General features: G+C 29.3%; 2 protein-coding genes across 2 annotated transcripts; both read right to left on the bottom strand.

Moving 5' to 3' along the window:
- Window positions 1-1,369: 1,369 nt before the first annotated feature.
- On the bottom strand, window positions 1,370-13,031 carry LOC100201415 (potassium voltage-gated channel subfamily C member 1). The gene is made up of 5 exons (XM_065801303.1): window positions 12,618-13,031; window positions 12,019-12,246; window positions 10,257-10,700; window positions 8,313-8,601; window positions 1,370-2,411 (listed from the first exon to the last, which is right to left on the bottom strand). The coding sequence occupies exons 1-5, from the start codon at window positions 12,909-12,911 to the stop codon at window positions 1,606-1,608; spliced, it is 2,061 nt and encodes a 686-aa protein (XP_065657375.1). The 5' UTR covers window positions 12,912-13,031; the 3' UTR covers window positions 1,370-1,605.
- A 2,828-nt stretch (window positions 13,032-15,859) lies between these two features.
- Window positions 15,860-16,552, bottom strand: LOC136082613 (putative uncharacterized protein DDB_G0282133). The gene has a single exon (XM_065802028.1). It carries the CDS (start codon window positions 16,550-16,552, stop codon window positions 15,860-15,862), a length of 693 nt encoding a protein of 230 aa, XP_065658100.1.
- Window positions 16,553-19,783: the final 3,231 nt, after the last annotated feature.

Raw genomic sequence — 19,783 nt, 5'->3', positions numbered from 1 at the left:
TTTCTCTGAGTATTTTCGAAATTGACTTTTTATGGCAGGCGTTATGAATCTTAGAAAATACAAAAAAAAAAATTGATTCAGAAGTTGACACATTATTGTTTTAGTATTTAACCACCTGGTTTAGACAAACCTTATGTTAAGCCTTTATAAGACAAAAGTTATCTTAAACCTTATATGACAAAAATTATGTTAAGAATATAGAAACAAGTTTAGTTTGCTATCAAAACATGAAACATGCTACGTTGCTGCTATGTTACGATGAGTTAAGATAAACAATGGAATAACTGATTAATATACTACCCCTCGTTAACTACTAGATTATTTAAATTTTCTGATCTAATATATGACCACCCTCATAACTGACTTCAGATGGCAGTAAACAGATAATAAATAACTTTTATTTAGTATCAAACATACCTATTTCAAAATAAAATTATGTAACATGAAAATAAATGGTACTTACCTTTTAAAATTAATTTGTTTGTAGCTTCTCCTTGGTAAATTGCAGAAATAAACTTAATAACATAGACAAGAGCATAATGCATTAACATTGACTGTAAACCATTTTTGTTCACAGCTGTTAAATGTTTACCGCGTTTCCGTATATACAACCAAATGGTAGGAGAGTATTTTAGTAGTAGGGCTTATTTAAAAAAATTTTCTTCTAAATGGTCAACTACTGACACATGGTCAATTACTGGTACTGTTACTTTTTTGTACTGTTTAGTAAATTAGTAAAAAGTTTAAAATGTTACTAAAGCTAATGCTAAAGAAGTTTTTTAGCAAAATAACTTTGTTTTTAAATAAAAATGATTTTATTTGGATCAGAAAGTTTTCTCAATACGTAAAATTAAATTCAAGTTAAGTTTAAAAAGAGCCTACTTTCGCGGATTTTATCAACTTTTTTAACTTGATAAATCTGTTTTAGTTTTAGTAATTTATTATCTTTTAGTATTTACTAATTTTATTTTAGTTTAGTTTTAATATTTAGTTTAAAAGCAAAACCATTTTGTTTGTAAAAAAACACTAACCATAAACCACTAACCATAAACCACTAATCAAAAACCACTAATCATAAACCACTAACCATAAACCACTAACCATAAACCACTAACCACTAACCACTAGCCATAAACCACTAACCATAAACCACTAACCATAAACCACTAATCATAAACCACTAACCATAAACCACTAACCATAAACCACTAACCATAAACCACTAACCATAAACCACTAATCCTAAACCACTAACCATAAACCACTAACCATAAACCACTAATCATAAACCACTAACCATAAACCACCAAACATAATAAAATCTTTAATATAAAAACTACAATAACTCTTTTATCAGTAATGAAAAAGGTTTTTATTTTGTACATTACTATTCCGTTTAAGTTTGTGTACATACTATAATATTATAAGTAGTTAGCTTGATTATTATTTTTCTTTCATAGACATTAACTTTATTTATCGGTATGATAATGTTTATATATAGCTTCAGAGTAATAAAGTTTTTTCAGAGCAGATTGACAATTATTTTTAAACTATTGTACAACACCAAATCTTCTCAGTGTTTTATTTTGCAAATTAACATGACAGTTACCTGTGTATGGTGTTTCTGTAAACGAGTTTTCTGCGAATGTTTGCCCTATCCCTGTTAGTTATCTTTTTTGGTTGGTATTGCACAATATCAAGATGGATTACTTGTTTGTTTTCGTGGTTTAATTTATTTAGTTCCACAGAGCATCTAGGATGATGGTTAGTTGAATCGCTGTATGTAGTTTCATCTGTGGTTGTAAAAGAGCGATGATTTTTTATCAAATTACAAACGCTGCTCTGATCAATTGTTGTGAAAGAGCGATTTCTAATTGGTCTCGTATTTGTTTGATTTTCAAATTTGATGACCGATCCTTCGTCTAAAATTTCAAAATTGCAAGGTTCTTCTAAGTTAGCATGACTTGTTTTTAATTTTGTAAACTTAATTTGGTTATTTCTGTTTGGAACAATAATTTCAACTTTACAGCTATCTTCATTCTCTGTTTTACTACTTTCAATTTCGTTATCTTCGTTTTTGCTATGTTTCTTATGACTTTTTTCTTTGTGACTACCTTCGTTTTTAGCGCTTATACTAATTATATATTCATCGTCAACAAGTTGATTGTTACTCGGTTTATTGTTAGTAAATTGAAATGAAGTTTCTTTATATTCTTCATTAAACTTACAGGTTTGAGTGCAGTTATCGATAACCTTATTCTCGGACGAAGCTGTATCATCCAATTTGGCTGATTCTGAAAAATTTAAAAAACTATAGGAATTGTTTGTATGAGCTAAGCGTTGTGCATTATTTTCTTCATTTGTTGTGGTCACACTTTGAAGCTTCTTATATACAGAATTAAAAAGATCATCTAGAATAAAAATAAAATTTGTTTTAAATTGATCTACAATTCATTTTATATATAAAAAAAAACTTCTTTATAAACTTTCCTTTATAACAAATTTAATTAGGCACTAGTTAAAAATAAATGTATTTTGCTTTTAATAGACATTTTAAAATAGTTTTATAGAATTAACATTTGAAATTTTTATTTAATAACACGGCAGATAAGCTTAGTTTAATATTGCGGGGGATTTCTTTTATTGTGCTGGGTAGGTGGTTCAAATCAGAATGAACATCATCGAAAGTCTCACGCAATTAAGGAAACTGTCTAAAGAAACTACTCCTAAAAGTTATTATCTCAGTAAACCGTGCACTTATAACTTGTCACATCACAAACAATTTTTATCATTAGACCTTTGCAGGTACATTTCCATTGTATAATGTTTCTTAAAAATATTGCATTTTGGTGGTGGGTACATACGCAAACTTTAAATTGAAATCCTTAACTTTCTATTAGGAAACCTAACCTAACGGAATTAGTCTTGTTAGAGCAACATCATTTAATGTTGAGAATTGAGCGCTTGATTAATATGGAACATTTGCAAATTTGGTGTGTTTTCAGTATTAAAGTAGTAAAATTGAAGCAACCGATGGCAAAAAAATGTTTCTGCAATAATCTCTAAGAACAGAGAAACAAATGGTAAAGTGGTAACGGCTTTATATGCCTTTTAAAGTGTTTTTCCTTGCAGTAATTACAAAGATTATTTTATTAACAATGGTCCCTCCGTATATATTTGGTGCAGATGAAAATGGCTACGTCAAAGATATCCAGTTTTAATTATGTTTGAAACATTTTATTAAACATGCGAAGCCTTTGAATAAATATAAAACTTTTTTTTGGGGATAACTACTCTTCTTTTAATTCTCGTTGTCTTCCCCACCAAATTGTAGCCATTAGCGTCAGCCAATAAAATTTCAGTAATTAGACCTTTTAAAAGGTTTTTAGCAAATGCACAAGGTGAAAGGTTGAGGAACTACCCTAAAACAGCAACAAAAATTTGTGATACATCAAAAGTGGTCTCAGGTTCATCAGCATTAGCTATGACATACTAACCTTAGAAATGCGTTTTAATAAACAAGTATGAAGCACATTTAACATCATCTGACCATCTGTAATAATTAAAAGATGATGTTCGTTATTCCTAAAAATATTTAAAGTATTTTTTTTAGATACTTTACGTGCTTTAGATACTTTACGTGCGACTTTGCTAAAAAACAGCTCTAAGAAAAAAAATTCGGCGGAACAAAGAAAGCAAAAGTAATAAAAACACTCTAAGTGTATTTACTTTATATAGATACAGTATATATATGTACAATATATTGAAAAAAAAAGAAAAAACAAAAGACTTGATATATATATATATATATATATATATATATATATATATATATATATATATATATATAATAAGAAGCCCGGTATACAATTAGGCTTCATTTTATGTTAGGAAACTTATTTTGAAAGTCAACCTATAAAAATCTGCTCCAATGTCAAGGTTACGAAAATATTCCACTATGTATTACTAAAAATAATAAAAAAAGCTCTTTTCATTTCAGAAAGAGGTCCTAAATTTGCTAATGGACTCCCTAAATGTGTTTGCACTCCCCTCCAAATATAGGGGTGTGTAGCCACGGCTCGGGGTCGTATTTATATTCATGGTGATTATAGCGTTACACATAGTGGTTGCAAGAAAAATAAAAGGCATTTTACATTTTTTTCAAAAAGTCCGAATAATTTTTTATAAGTGGGTTTAGAAAATAATTTTTCCCCAAACAATTTTCTGATAAAAGAAATTATGGAAAAACCAATTTGAGCCTAAATGTATGGCTACAATCATGTTTAAACTGACAAGCTACATTTTAGTCTGCTGTCTCAAAACTGACAAGCTACATTTTAGTCTCTGTCACAAAATGTGCTCAAACTTTGACTCAAAAAAGACTCAAGTCTGTTGCTCTTGCCTTTGAGAAGCAACAATCACGGTCTGGCAAAAAAAAAATGAAAATTTTAAACTTAACGCTTAACCTTAATCAATGCCTAAAAAAAAAGTAAAAAGTTTAAGACTTGCAAAAATAATTGGGCGCAAATGTAATTCTGCATAAATTATAAGAATAATCGGACGCAAATATAACGATGCATTAATTATAAGGGTAAATACTTTGAACATTAACTTAGGAGTCGTCCATAAAGTACGTACGCCAAAAATTTTGAAATTTGACCCCCTCTCTCCCCCTGTTCCCATGCGTACTTTTATGTCCACACCCCCCTTAAAAAGTACGTACGTTTTTCAAATACCCCTCCCTAACTTTTTTTTTTACATAAAAAAGTTTATTGAAAAAACGAAAAAGGTGGAGGAGGTGCCTTAGATACTTTATTCGACCCCAAAGCCCTTTGTTTGCGGCACATGAACGCAATACTTCTTCAAATGTATATACAAATACTAATTTAATAAAGTTAAGTTCCACGTTAACAATTTGTGCTTGGCCAAGAGGTTAATGTTATAAACTTCGACAGCGAAAACTCGAGTTCGATTCCCGATAACGTCATATTGTACACTTTTTTTGTTTTAATGACGGATCAAATAAAAAAAAAAACCAAATTAAGGCGGAGGTTTTAATCTGGCGCCCCTATTTAGAAAGTTCGTAAAAAACAAGTCCTACGCGAGATCAGTAATATTGAAAACAAAGCCTAAAACCCAGTGCCGAGGGTAGGCTACCCATACCCCTTAATTGGCGAGGCGAGGGGGGGGGGGAGAAACAGCAAATTTTGTGCCCTTTTGCTAATAAGGAGTTTTTTATTTTAATAAAACATAGCGGTAAAATTTGGATAACTTTGAGACCCTAATGACACGTTTATTTGAGGGGGAGCGGGGCGTCCAAACCACTAGCCACGGCAACCAATATTTTGTTGACTCAAAAAATAGGTTGCCTGAAATACGCCTTACTCAGGGCCAATATATCAGAGGTGGCATGTATGCATGGGCGCCCGCTGGATTTTTTGATGTCTCAGATGGGACACTTTCACACATTGTGTAAACTCCAAACTTAAGTATGTTTATACCTATGCCAAATGAGAAGGCTTTGTAAAAAAAAAGGGATGGCGATAAGCAATTTAGGGTTATTTTTTTTTTCCCAGGCTTTTGTCATCCCAATTTTTTTCAAGGCCTCCTCATTTGACATAGGTATAAATCAAAGAGGTTTAATAAACACTGGCGTCAAAAAAGGAACTTAAAACCTTATTATAAACTTTATGAAAACCAAGTCAAAAGATTGTACCAAATGATTAAATTATTAGTTAGTTTATGTTTGGCAGCTCATACCATCTTATAAAGAATTATTTGCTAACTGATTGCCTTTTTAATAACATTTGAAATACTGAAATGGACATTCAGATAGCTGTATTTCAACACGATACCATAAGACATTGTATTTCAGATAGTATAAAAACTTTTTGAGAAAATAAAACCATATGTTTGTGAGTTTTTATCTATATTTAAACAATTTAAAATAAATATGTAATTACATGTGCGTTTATTGCACAATGTGTGAAAGTGTCCTATCTGGAACATCAAAAAATCCTACTAAAACTAGGATCTTTAGTCAGAGTTTTAACTTTTTTATTGATTAGCTGGTTAATTTTGATAAATATGAAAATTGAAGTACATACTTTTAAGTTAAAGCCATACCCTTTCTCCCATACGCTTTTTACGCTTTTTGAAGACCTCCTCCCTCCCCCTATGAGCGTACGTACTTTATGGACAACCCTGTTATTACTTTTGAATATGTCAAAGTAATTTTAATACCATCTAGTCCACTTACTTCTAAAAGTGTAAATTATTGACATTAGGTGATAAAGAAAAATGCTCGTTTAGTTCAATTTTTTTTAAATGCAACTTTAAAAAAATTGAAGATTGGTATTGTTCTTTGACGTCTTTACTAGAATAATTTTTCTGACACATACTAACATTGACTAAAACTGACACCCACTATGTGGTTTTCATACCAAGATATTGACACGAAGTAACACTAAGTGACCTATTCATAGAAATAATAACAACAACTAAATAATTCTAAGTGCTACCTATTCTTACCAGGGCCGGGTTTACAATTGTTGGGGCCCGGGCTGTAACTTAGTAAGTAGCTCTTTGCCTTAGGATAATTGGTAATGCAATATTTGGCATAGTCATTTGATTAATGACATGAGTTTATTATCTATAAAATCAAATAGTAAATGATTCAAAGCGTGCTTTCAGAAAAAGTATTACACTTTCTCAAAGAATAGTTTGAGTTGTCACGTTTGAAAAGTGTCACTTTTATAATACTAGAAATAAATCATAAATGTAGTTTTCTAGTTTTTTGGTCTTGCAATGTCATTGACAATATCATTAAAGTTCATTACTCTTATGATGTCTTTTTCAATACTCCTAGTAGCCTGGTTGTTACATCGTTGTTGAAGCACTGAGGTATACAGCCTATTTTTGATGAGTTTCATTATAGGAAACAATATTTCCGCGTAGAGAGCCTCATTACTCATCGGTAATGAAGCTCTCATCACGAAATTTCCACGTAATCAAGCGACATTTGAGTGGAAGTTGCATGTACACAGTCTAAGGGAGTTAGTCTTACATTTTGAGTTCTTGAAGAAGTTATCAAATATTTTTATGTGCCAGCTTTCTCTAATCCTTTTTGCTCCTTTTTTTTCAAAATAATTACATTTTAATATAACAAACTCCTTCTGTGACTCGATGCTGGACACATTGTTATTTAATTGTAGCTTTTAATTTAAAAGATGTCATTCTAGAGTATTAAGTATATTTTAGTTTCCAGAGGCAGCAAGCGCGCATAAAGACCCAGAGCTTTGCAGCGTACTTCAGCTAGATTATCTCTGTCATTAACAGGTTTATGGAGCACATCTCCAGTTTGCGAATAGCCATTTGCAAGAGCCTAATTAGTATCTACTCGACAAAAATAGCGCATTGCGCTAATTTTTTAGGTAAACATTCACCGTTATTATCTTCTCCTTTCAAAACTTTCCACAGCATCTCATAACGACGTGTGTAACTGGTACAACAAACATTTTTACAGCTCCTCAATAATGTTAAAAAAACTCACAGCACTCGAACAACTCTCAGCTGAAGCCACTTCTACCAAATTCAGAGAATATCCAACAAAAAGTATCCAAACTGCTAATTTCTTTAAATTTTATTTGTGCAGCTTCGTAGTTTCTACTAATTGCTGAGGCATTGTCGTATGACTGCCCACAACAACACTTAATATCAATTTTTTGTGAATTAGAAATTTCAAAATGGTCTCAAGCATATATTGCGCTGCATGTCCCTGATTTGCTATGTTACAAATATGTTACAAATCTCTCAGCAGGTGATCTCTTCTCCTTGATCCAAGAAATTGTCATTAACCAATCAGTGTTAAGCTGTTAACATAAGTTATTAGGAAAATAAAGTCAAGTTTTATAAAGACTTAACATTAATTGTTTACGAAAGTAGGCTTAAAACTAATTTCTTTATTATATTAGAGACTCTCTTACATGTGGGGCCCAGGGCTTTTGCTCAAAAAGCCCTACAGTAAATCCGGCATTGTTCTTAACTATTGTATGAAACTATTCGGTAAAAAAATTACAACTGTTATTGTCTTGTTTTATAACTAAATACAGCAGTCAACACAATAGTTGTATGTTATTGTCATTGTAGAGGACATTTAACTAGGGCTCTGAAATGTACTTATTTAACATAGTTTTTTATCACTTTTTCATCCATTGTATTGTAAATTTTTGCTGTTAAAAGAATTAATTGTAATATTTTGTAATTTAAAAAAAAACTTATAATAGTTTTAAATAGAAAATAAAGAAAAATACCATCTTGTTTATCTTTCAGTCTTTGATTTTGATTCTTTTGACTCAAAACTTTGCTCTCGTGTTTAGGAAGTTCCATTTTTGCTTTTGCGTAAGAATAGTAAAACGAAAAATTACTTCCAATAATAGATATCGGAAGTGCAACCACGAGTATTCCAAATGAGGCACAAAATCCACCAATTATTTTTCCCGCTAATGAAGTTGGCGACATATCACCGTAACCAACAGTAGTTAAAGTAATTATAGCCCACCAAAATGAACGTGGAATGCTTTCGAAGTTAGAATCACTGTTCTAATATTTTGGTAAAAAAAAAAGAAAATTTATAAAAAAAAAATTTATCTCTGTTAATAAACTTCTTATTACCTAACTACAAAATTGTTAAAAAAAAATTAAAAAGTTGAAAAAAAAAGGCAATAAAACAGCAAACACTCCAATGATATAAGAGCGATAAAACCACAGCGCTCAAAAGAGCGATAAGAGCGATAAAAGACACCATAGCGCTCAAAAGCAACAATATAAAAAAGCAATGACGTCATTTTTTAAAAATATATTTGTTCACCATAATTTTTTTTAGGCATTAAGGTTAAACCGAAAATCAAAAAGGGAGAACTTTAAAGATGCTATAGGACACACACACACACACACAAAATAAATAAAAATAAATTAATTAATTAATAAAAAAACGACACTGATGGTTTCTTGGTTTTACAACAGCTTAACGCCTAATTGTCTTTTGGTTAGAGTAGAGCTAGTGTTAGACCTGAAATTTATCACAAGATTACAATTTTCTTTTGGTAAAAACCAGTATGAAACAATACTAACTTTAGTAAATGCTTATAAAAAATAATTAGAAACAGACATCTAACTTTATTTCCAAATAGTTAGAAAAATCAAGGTAAAACAAGAATCTTGAGTATGATACTTTAGAAGTAATTGTTTTAATTTTTACTATAAAATATTTTAAACAATTTATAAACACACAACAAAATCGTACATGGTCCCAATCGACAATTTAAACCTAATGTCGAGCCGTTGCCACAAAAGTTTTGGCATTTAAAAGCTAATTTGCCACAACTATCCTATTTTAATCTTTTGTTCTAATAAACTTATATAGTTTAAAGAGTATACTACTTTAAAGAGTATACTTTAACTATACTATACATAACATAATAATTTTTTTTATAAAGGTGGTGGTGCAGTTGCTAGAATTCTGGCTCAGAACCAAGAGGTGCGAGGTTCGACGCCAGCTTAACCTAAAATGCGACATTTTGGGTTAAGCTGGCGTCTTTTTACTAGGAACTTTACGCCTCCTAAGGAAGGAGGCATAAAGTTCCTAGTTAAATGCTAATATATATATATGCACACACACACACACACACACACACACACACACACACACACACACACACACACACACACACACACACACACACACACACACGCACACACACACACACATATATATATATATTATTAATCAAAAAGATTCGTGAAAAATTCTTTGAACAAACCTACTGGTTTATTTATAGTTATACTAGTGAAGTACCATTTTTATTCTTAAATGCATTTAGAAGTTTTTTTACTTTTTTGCATTGAAATTATCTTCAAAATCATTCTTAACGTTGAAAACTAGGCGTTTCAAACTTATTAAGCGATTAAATATTAAACATACAAGCTTCAAATGATAATAAAATAAACTAAAATAATTATCCACTAAATAAACTAAATGAAAATAAAACTAAATGAGCTGGTAATAATAACATAGAGATAAGAAAATACTAATAACAAATAATAAAAATGATAAAAATAATAATAATAATATATATATATATATATAATATTTTAATAATATTAAATAATAATTAAAAATAAAAACACAAATACTATATAAAATCATTATCTCTACCAAAATCTTAAAATTATTTTTAATTCAAATACCAAAATACCTTTTCAGCATAATACACCATTGTTGCAAAAACCACCATGGGAATCGTAAGCACTAATATTAGCAACAATAGTTGTTCAAAGCTTGCTTTTAATGTCTCGCCTATTACTATCATACCTCGGAAACCTTTGAAGTACCGAGGTAGCCGAAATATACGAAGCAACCGTAAAAGTAATAAAAATCCAATTTCTCTTTTTTTAAAAACAAACTCATAATAAAATGGCAGTATAGAAATTATATCAAACCACGTGAGATATTCTTTGAAAAGGTTCACCATTGAAGGGCAACAAACAATTCGTAAAATTAAATCCAGAGTGAAAAATATGCAATAGAATATTTCGAATGAATTAAACAACTTTTCTTGCCTTTTAAATACCGGTTCTGTTGATAAACAGAAGGTTACTATTGAGAGCAATACTATGAAAATGTTTATACCAGTTATTGTCTAAAAAAAAATAATTTAGATTTATATAGATCAATATAGATAAAGTCTATGTAAACGCAAATATATTGTTATATTACATGCATAAAAGTAAATTAAAAAATATTTTTTTAGAGGAAAATGTTTTTACATTATACGAAGTATTCTTTTTCTATATGATTTTATTATACATCAATTTTATGGTAATTTATTATCAGTCTTTGTACACCTCTCCACCATTCACCACTTCATCGCTCACAGCCATTACCTAAATTTCACTTGCTTAACTTTAAATATTCTTAATTAAGAGAGAAGCGAAAAAAAGTTACTTTAAGGCCTAATTTAAAGATCCAACTTTCATATCGGTTGTACATTTAGCTTTCATAACATTTATATATTTTCCTCTCACTTCTTTTATACACCCACCTTTCATATCTTTTATACACCTAACTTTCATAATTTTTATACACTCATTTATTATAAATTTTATTACCCTTTTTTAACTTTTATACAAGCTCCATTCATATCATTTCACGTCTACCTATTATATCTTTGATACAGCCGCTTCTTATATTATCTATACATTTTTCTCATTTTATCTATGCAACACCCCTTAAAAAGTAATACATATATATTCAAATAAATTTCTATAATGCTAAACTTATAAAAAAAGAGAGCTTTACATTAAGTAAGCCATCAAAAGTATCAAAGCAATATGTTTTAGCTAAAACATATTGCTTTGACTATTTTTAAAATTTTATCCTATTGGATGAAAAATAATTTTTTTACCTTGCTTTTTTACTTTAACACATGTACTTGTGTTAACTTAAATACTTAAAACTATACGTTTTAAAAGTAGACGAAATTAAGTTTTGGAGATATTTTACCTTTTTTGCTATTTTTTCAATAGTAAAAAAGGTAATTTATTTCAATAGTTTCGCCTTCGCAAATTTGTTTTTTATTTAAAGGTTGCTGTGGTAGGTGGAAAAATTATTATATATATATATATATATATATATATATATATATATATATATATATATATATATATATATATATATATATATATATATACATATATTAAGTTTTGAATATATTTTAAAATATATATAAAATGTGTACATAAATTTTACTAGATAGAAATGCTAGCCAAATTGTAATTTTTGAAACAATTGTTTTATATTTTTATATCAAGAAAAAAATGGGCAGAGTTATTACCAAACCAAGCTACCCTTTTTTTTACTAAAATAAAAGAGTTTACTACTCTTACAATAACTCCTTTAAAAACCCCAGCGCTCGGTATTTGCCCCAATTGGCTTAGTTTGGATCATTGTATACATACATTCTCAATGTATTTTTTTTGTGGTAAAATATGTGATATTTTTCTGGTAAGTTTTTCCAATAAAACTTTTCCTTTTGAGGTCTCATCCAAGTTTTTTTCATATAACAAAAGTTCATCTTCTTCAACTTCAAATAATTTCAGGTTTTTACTAACTTCTCTGTATTCACTATAATTAGGCCAACAACAAGGTTGCATCATCATTTCATCTACACCCCAAAACTCAAGCTCCTAAAAACAAATGAAAATTTATAAGATACAAAGTGAAAAAAAAAAATTGTTTTAAAACTCAATTTTAAACAATTTAAAAAAATTTAATTTGTTCAAATTTTCCTATTTTGTTTAAATATATTTATAACTTAATAATTTTTTTTATCATAACTTTATACCTGCCGAACTGAATCGTTTTTTGATTGATTCATTTTTTATTTTATTTATTCAACTTTGTTAAGAGATAAACAAACTATTTTGATACTATTGGTTAATATTTGATAAAATTGTTATATAAATTAGGTAATTAAATAATTTTTGATTGTAAAAACATATTTTTTTTACTTAAATGCAAGAATAGAGTGGTAATAAATTAGAAATATAAAACATACCTCTTGAAAAAGGGGACCGCACACATCTTTTGGGCAATGAAGTCTACCAGTCCGGCAATAGTTCAAAATATTCTCAAAACACCCCGGGTGTCTATCAAAGAAAAATTCACTTGTCTCCACACTTAAATTTTCCATTGCCAATGCGGTCTCAGCTATCCAAAACAATCTTGTATCTGGAAAATTTTGAATAGTACTGATATAACATTCATGTCTTGATCCACCAACATTAATAATTATTCGGCCAATATTATTTTTGAGACCGTCAGTTACAAGAAGTTCTTCGTGATTCATCATTCGGAAGAATTCACACTTTAATTAGATTAAGTGAAAAGCAAGAAGTTCTTTATTTGTACACCTTGCAGTTGTTAACATTTGAAGAATGAATAAAACTTAGTAAAAAAGAGAAATTGTTATATCTGGTCACAGTCTTATATAAGTCTGTATTTTTTTCTCATAAGGGTACTTTTAATTTATTTATAATATTGTAATGAATGAGTGAATGGCAAAATAAACATGTTAGTTTCGCCATAATCACTCATTCAATGCAATAATAATAATTTTTTAATAAGAGTTGTAAGTCAAATGTATAAGCTTATAATTCAATATTATTATTACCAATATTGTTATTGTTATGATTATTATTATAATTATGATTATTATCAGTTAAAGTTTATCTTTAAACAAAGAAATAATAAAACATAAATTTTTAAAAGTAAAAGTTTTTTAATTTCAATAGTAATAGAAATACTTCAGCTTTTAATTGTCGACTTTAAAACTGAACCGTTTCGTTTAATTGCTTTGCTAAAATAATCTAATTTTAAAGTTTTTATTTTTAGTGATTAGCGAATTGCACGCAAGATAACATGAAAAAAGCTTTTCAAGTGTTTTAATTTTGAATTACGATACACTCACTTTTATTCTCTTGTATTTTTAGTTCAATTTTATTCCGGCCTTTTCAGGTTTTTTTTCAGTTTTTCATTTCAGTTCAACAATAAGTTTAAAAAAGTGAAAATAAAAAAAGTATAAAATAAAAATCGGATAAAAAAAAGTTTATTTCTATAGAAACAGAAAAGAATAGTTCTTTAAATCCGTTTTTTTTTTCTTTTAATACAAAGTATTTAACATGCTTTTGTTATATACTTAAAATCGAATTAAATTAAATTCGAGTTAAAAATGTTGTTTATTATTATCTATTTTTATTACTATTTTATGTATAAAAAAATACAGTAAATAGGTAAGTAGGAACATTTTGGAACCCGAAAAAGATTACTTTAATCATTCAATTTTTGGATCTAAGAGTTTCAGCTATCGCAAAATCCTCAAATTTTTTCATAATAGTTTTGACTTTAAACATTGCTCTATAAGGGTGATCAGTCGATACAGAGATTTTTTGATTAATCGGAGAAAAATGTTTTCGGAGTTGACATGGGCGTCCATTAAATCTAGTTGCAGTATATTACTCAAGGGTTGACAGTTTAATGAAATGAGCACAAGAGATGTCACAAAACGCAGGTCAAGCTAAGGCCGTATCCTAAATAACCAAATTCGTCTAAATATGTGTTTAAAGGGGCAACATGCGACCCCAGTAATGTATTCCCGATATTCTAGCGCAGCAATTCTGGTGGAAGTGACTGTCCCATTCAAGGTCATTTTGTAATGTCAAAAAAAGAGTTTGATTAAAGATTGATTTTCTGACTTACTGTCAGCAATAACCATAGGCCTTCTCTCTTATCCTTTGCTGGAGAAATTATTTGAGTTTTTGTTTCACTTTGGTGTCGCTGCGGTTGTTGTCAATCAGTACGTTAAGCGTTTGGTGTAACTCCTCTAGACTAACAGGTGAAAGATGAAACTAAAAGAGTCCTCTATATCTAAAAGGTCTTTTAGAAAAATAAGTTCTGGCATAATTGCATTTTATCAATTTTTTGGTGTCATCCCGGAGTGTCACGCAGCGATGGTGTCACCCAGTGCAGACCGCACTCCCCTAGCGACGCCACTGATTGACATGAATGACCAGTTAAGTAAATTATCAACTTCTTCCTGTGAGTTAACAATATCTTCGTGTCCAACATCATGCAGTAGAGATATTATTGCCATACAAGTTTAAAAGACCTCCAGATTTGTTAAGTACCGATATTTCGATAAAATTAATTAAAGTTTAATGGACCTAGCCGACCGAATAGCCAACCTGACATCAATCTGATTCATTGTAAACTTAACACTTGCTGAAGTAGCTGAAACTAAAAACCATCGTTTCCACTAAACATCATGTTGCCAAAGGTAAAATAAAACAAATTGTCCAAGATCTAGTTGAGATTCCTATAATTATGGTAAAGCTTTTGACACAAGGATTTGATGCGTGCTAAGCTGATCTCTATAACAATATGGAGTTGTTTACTTTTTATAAAATCAAAAGTCAGTCTTTTGTGTTCGACTAATATGTAACTGGTTACAACTAAGTTTTCCAAACGCTTGATTATAAGATACACGTCACATGAAGCAAAGTGCATTGGACTTTGTTTGAAAGTTTAGACATGCGCTACTCAGCGGATATATTAAGGATATATGCGCTATTCAGCGGATAAGGTAGTATGTTACGTTTAACAATGAGAAACAAAAGAAAGCAAAGTTTTCTTCATAGAACTTTAAAATCATTACCCTAATTTCGTACCTAAAAATTTCTTTTCAAGAACAATACAGTTTCTGTGAGAGCAGTTGGCTTAAATATGTCTTAAAAAGAAGCAGTTTTCTAAAAAAGCTAACTGACTGCTTGTAAGTAACTGAAAAAGTTTTCCAGCATTAAAAATATACAACACCGATAAAATTCTGTTTCACGCATTAACAAAACAATCTTTTTTTTAAAAAAAAATAAACCTTTTTTTTAAATAAACCTAAAGATGCTTTAAATTAGGCATCGTGAATATAAGCGAGACAAAAATAATGTAAAACAAAAAAAAAATAAAAAAAAAAATTAAAACTAAATATTTCAAGAATTTGCAAAAAGTTATATGACATTTTTATAACAAGTACAACTTTATAAAAAATTAGGATGCTAGTCGAAAGCATATAAATTGAGAGCGGCAGTTACACCACCACACTCACCAAAGTTTAATAAGGATTTTATTATAAGAGGCTAAATTTTTTATTGCAGTTCTTGCAGTTGTGTTTGAAATTTATTTATCTATAGACATGTGAATTGCAATGGTGTTGTTATGTACATAACATTTTTACAGTTATTTTGTAGCTTATACGTCATTTCCTTCTTCCGAATCATCACACCATACTAATACTTCATTTTTTCCAACATCTTGTTTTACTAGCGATACAGTGCGATTTCGCATGTTAATTTGTACATTACTTTTGTTTAAACTATTGAGCTTTTGGCGTATTGCTGCTCTGTCTTTCGTGCTTAATCTTCTTGGTTGAAACTGTCCGATATCGAGATGAATAATTTTTTTGTAGTCGTGAATTTTATTATTAGCATCTTCGGAATATATATTGTGATTTTTTGTCGGCTCGCTAAGACTCTGATCTGCATTTATAAATGTGTGATTCTTTGTTTGTCTCTCTTTTGTTTTGTTGTTATATTTGTTGAGTGATGCTGTTATATTTGTTGAGTGTTGACTTTCGTTCGAACTTTTAAAGCTATGAAACTCCGCCATGCTTTTAAAAGAATTTTTTACTTGTTCTTGAGAAACTTCATTATTTTTAATGAGGTTATCGATATTATTTTCATAGACTCTTGGTTCATTGCAGACATATTTATCAGTATTACTTCCATTGTTAGTAAGTTCATCGTTATAAAACTTACTGTTATTATGGTCATAACTTTGTATGTTATTGTTACTATGTTCATTGTTAGTAAGTTCATCGTTATAAAACTTACTGTTATTATGGTCATAACTTTGTATGTTATTGTTACTATGTTCATTGTTCATTGCTGAAATGATGTCTCTTCATCATGAAAATTCTTGTAATGAATGGAGTCATCAAAAACTGCACTTGTAAGCGAATTTAAAACCGGATTTTAAAACGGATACCTTAGTAAGAGATATAGATTTATTTGAGTCTACGGTATTACCGTGTTTTGAGATTTCCAACGTTTTCTGGGTTGAATATTTTTTTACTTTAAGTCCACGATTCTTTTTGGTAGGATTGAACCGACGGTCTATTAATATCAATAAAACATATTACTGCATATCGATAAAATTTAGACTTTTTAAAAACAATTATATAACAGCATACAAAATAAAAAAATAAAATAAGGAATAAAAAAAATAAACCAAAATAACTAAAAAAATTAGCCCAACAAGTACATGCCTTTTAAATCATTTAGTTTTGCTTTAATTTCTAACAACAGTAGATATGTAGCAATAACAGATACGTAACAATAATAGATATGTAACAATAGTTGATATGTAACAATAGTAGATATGTAACAATATTTGATATGTTACAATAGCAGATATGTCACATTAGTAGTTATGTCACACAAGTAGATATGTCACATTAGTAGATATTTAAAAATAGATGATATTTAACAATTGTAGATATGTAACAATAGTAGATATGTAGCAAAGGTAGATATGTAAATATCAAAGGTATAATATTGCAACAAACTTTTAACAGATTTGAGGTAGAAAAATAATCAATCAATTCTTCAAACATTTTAAGAAAGAAAGGTAATAAGAGATTAACTTTTAACTTTTTAGCCCTAGGCATTTTGAAATAAACTTAGATATATTACTCAAACCTAAAGATATTAATTTTCTAACTTAAATTATAAAAATTAGTGTGAATGTTGTGATTGCTGGTAAAACTGCTAAACCCAATTGTAAAGCAATAGATAAATTAAATATTTTTCCGACGAAATAGGTGAAGCTAAAGATAAAGTTTTAAAAGCCATAAATTAAAAAAAATACTCTTTATAATGTATTTTTGAAAATAGCATAAAGAGATCTAAGAAGACAGAATCTTCTCTCTATAATTACGGGGAAGCCAGGAGTTACATTGAAAAAAACAAATTCAACTTTACGGTCTGGTTGGCTACAACCATTAATAGCTGTAAAAGTTTAATTTTAAAATATTTTAAAAGCTTTGATTGAATTAAGCCTTGAATTGACCAAAAAAGAAGAAAACTTAAAATGGATAAAAATTAGGGCATTTAATTTTGTATTTATTGTGTTTTTATTCAAACAATGTGTGAAATTTATTATCCTTTAAATTTTTACAAAAACAAGAAATTAACTTAAATGAAGCTACTTAATTTTATAACACATATTAGACAGCACGAATGGGTCTTTAAAAATTAATATGCAGATTTGCAAACACAAAAGCTAGAAGAAAAGTATTTAAATAATCAAAACTTGTGAGATTTATTATTTTTCCATTTGAGATTTGTTATAAACTCTTTTAAATCTAAAATTTACATTTTATTGAGTAATTAATATAAAAATATTTATATTTTGTAGCAAAACTTTAATATTATTTTTACACAATTACTGATAAAATATTTTAGTCAGCAGGCTCTTTCATTAGTTTTTGTTTTAGGGCCTTAAAATCCTAGCTACTTCACCATTCCATTTCACTTAATTTGAGGAATATTTAGTTTAAAATGTAATAGTTTTTCTTTGATCCATGAATTGTCTAATTAACTAGTTAAACTTAATGTAAAATCCAAAATAAGAAATTGTATAAAACGAGAAATTCAAATTAAATTTGTTTTTGTTTAACATTTTCAAGATAAGCGAAATAACAGTTTCTTTGCAATACTTTCTAGGCGATTGCTATTGATCAGGATGATGTACTGCCATAAAATGCAGTGAAAATTGCTCTGAGAGGTAGCTCAATCGAATGAAGCAAACAAATACACCATTGAAGAGGTTTGCCAGTACGAGTTTCAAGTTAACGAACGATACCTTTTTTCTAGCCCGTTTTTATATTGGTTCCATCACAAAAAACACTTTGTAAAGTGACAAGAGAAATTCTGTCGTTTAAAACTGAAATAATTTCTTTCGTTTTCTTTCAGATAATGTAATGATCTTTTTTGATAGAAGTAGCCCTGCTTACTTTACCATCGTCCTGTTTCACTAACCTTAGGATTTTGTCTATACGACCATCAAAACCGATTCTAATGATTCCTATGGGTAATTCTGTATATTCTTCGAAATATTTTTGTCGCCACAGGTTTCTTTTTCTTCTAAATATTTGCTCGAACTAATATGTATTGTGGTTAATTAAGTTATATATCTTTTAAGCAAGCGTTAATGATTTTGCATGAGTTATTTGTACACAAAAACATTGCGATATTTGGGATCGTGTCCAATATGTGAGCTGTCTTCTGAATTAGTAGCTTTGTCATATTCCTCATTATCATCGCAACAAATCCTTTCTTTATTGCTCTCCCAGGAAAGAATTGTTGTCAATGACGAAGCTAGGCATGTTTCTGCATTCTTTTTTCCGAACTAAATTTCCTGTTCTTTGCGAGTTTTCAGCTTTTGGAGTTTTTCTGTATCTTCTTGGTCAATCTGGCAAATCTACATTTTATGATTGCTTTTTTGATTGAGCCAAAACTTCCATTCCTTAAAAGAAACTTTGGTGGAACAATGGCAGCTTAATCGGTCCCTGATACCACAATTAACACATTTGCAAGAACAAATGTCAAATACTTTATTGAAAGAACCAAGTTGGCACTGAAATGTAGATGAATTTCTCTTTTCGCCAACATATTTCTTCAATTATTTTGTATCAGTAACCAATTTATCCAAGCTTTTCAGAATGCTGTTGTATAATATCGTTGGCAACTCCGCCCTCAGCCATATGTTTACCAAATCATCAGCTACTATCTTATTTACATCTCTGATTCCAAAGAAATCAATGACTTTCTGCGTACGTTTAGTCATTATTGCTGTTCACAATACAGCGATAATCTAAATCTTAGATGTTTCTCTCAAACTTTAAATTTACCACCAGAATATTCTACAAAACCTACCCCCAAAGATAATTGTTTTGTTCCAAATATATGCTTTTTTGACTGGGTATAATAAACCTGAAAATTTGTTTAATAATTCAACAATGTTTGTCTGTATAAACTTCTTGAAAATCTGTATTTGCTCGTTTTGGGTTTGAATTGACGTGTAACGTCAATTAAATGTGTGAGTCAAAAAAAA

Source organism: Hydra vulgaris, chromosome 07 (genome assembly GCF_038396675.1).
Source record: "Hydra vulgaris chromosome 07, alternate assembly HydraT2T_AEP".
Taxonomy (NCBI): Eukaryota; Metazoa; Cnidaria; class Hydrozoa; order Anthoathecata; family Hydridae; genus Hydra; species Hydra vulgaris.
The sequence above is the reverse complement of the archived record's forward strand: the minus strand, read 5'-3'. Positions and strand labels throughout refer to the sequence as shown.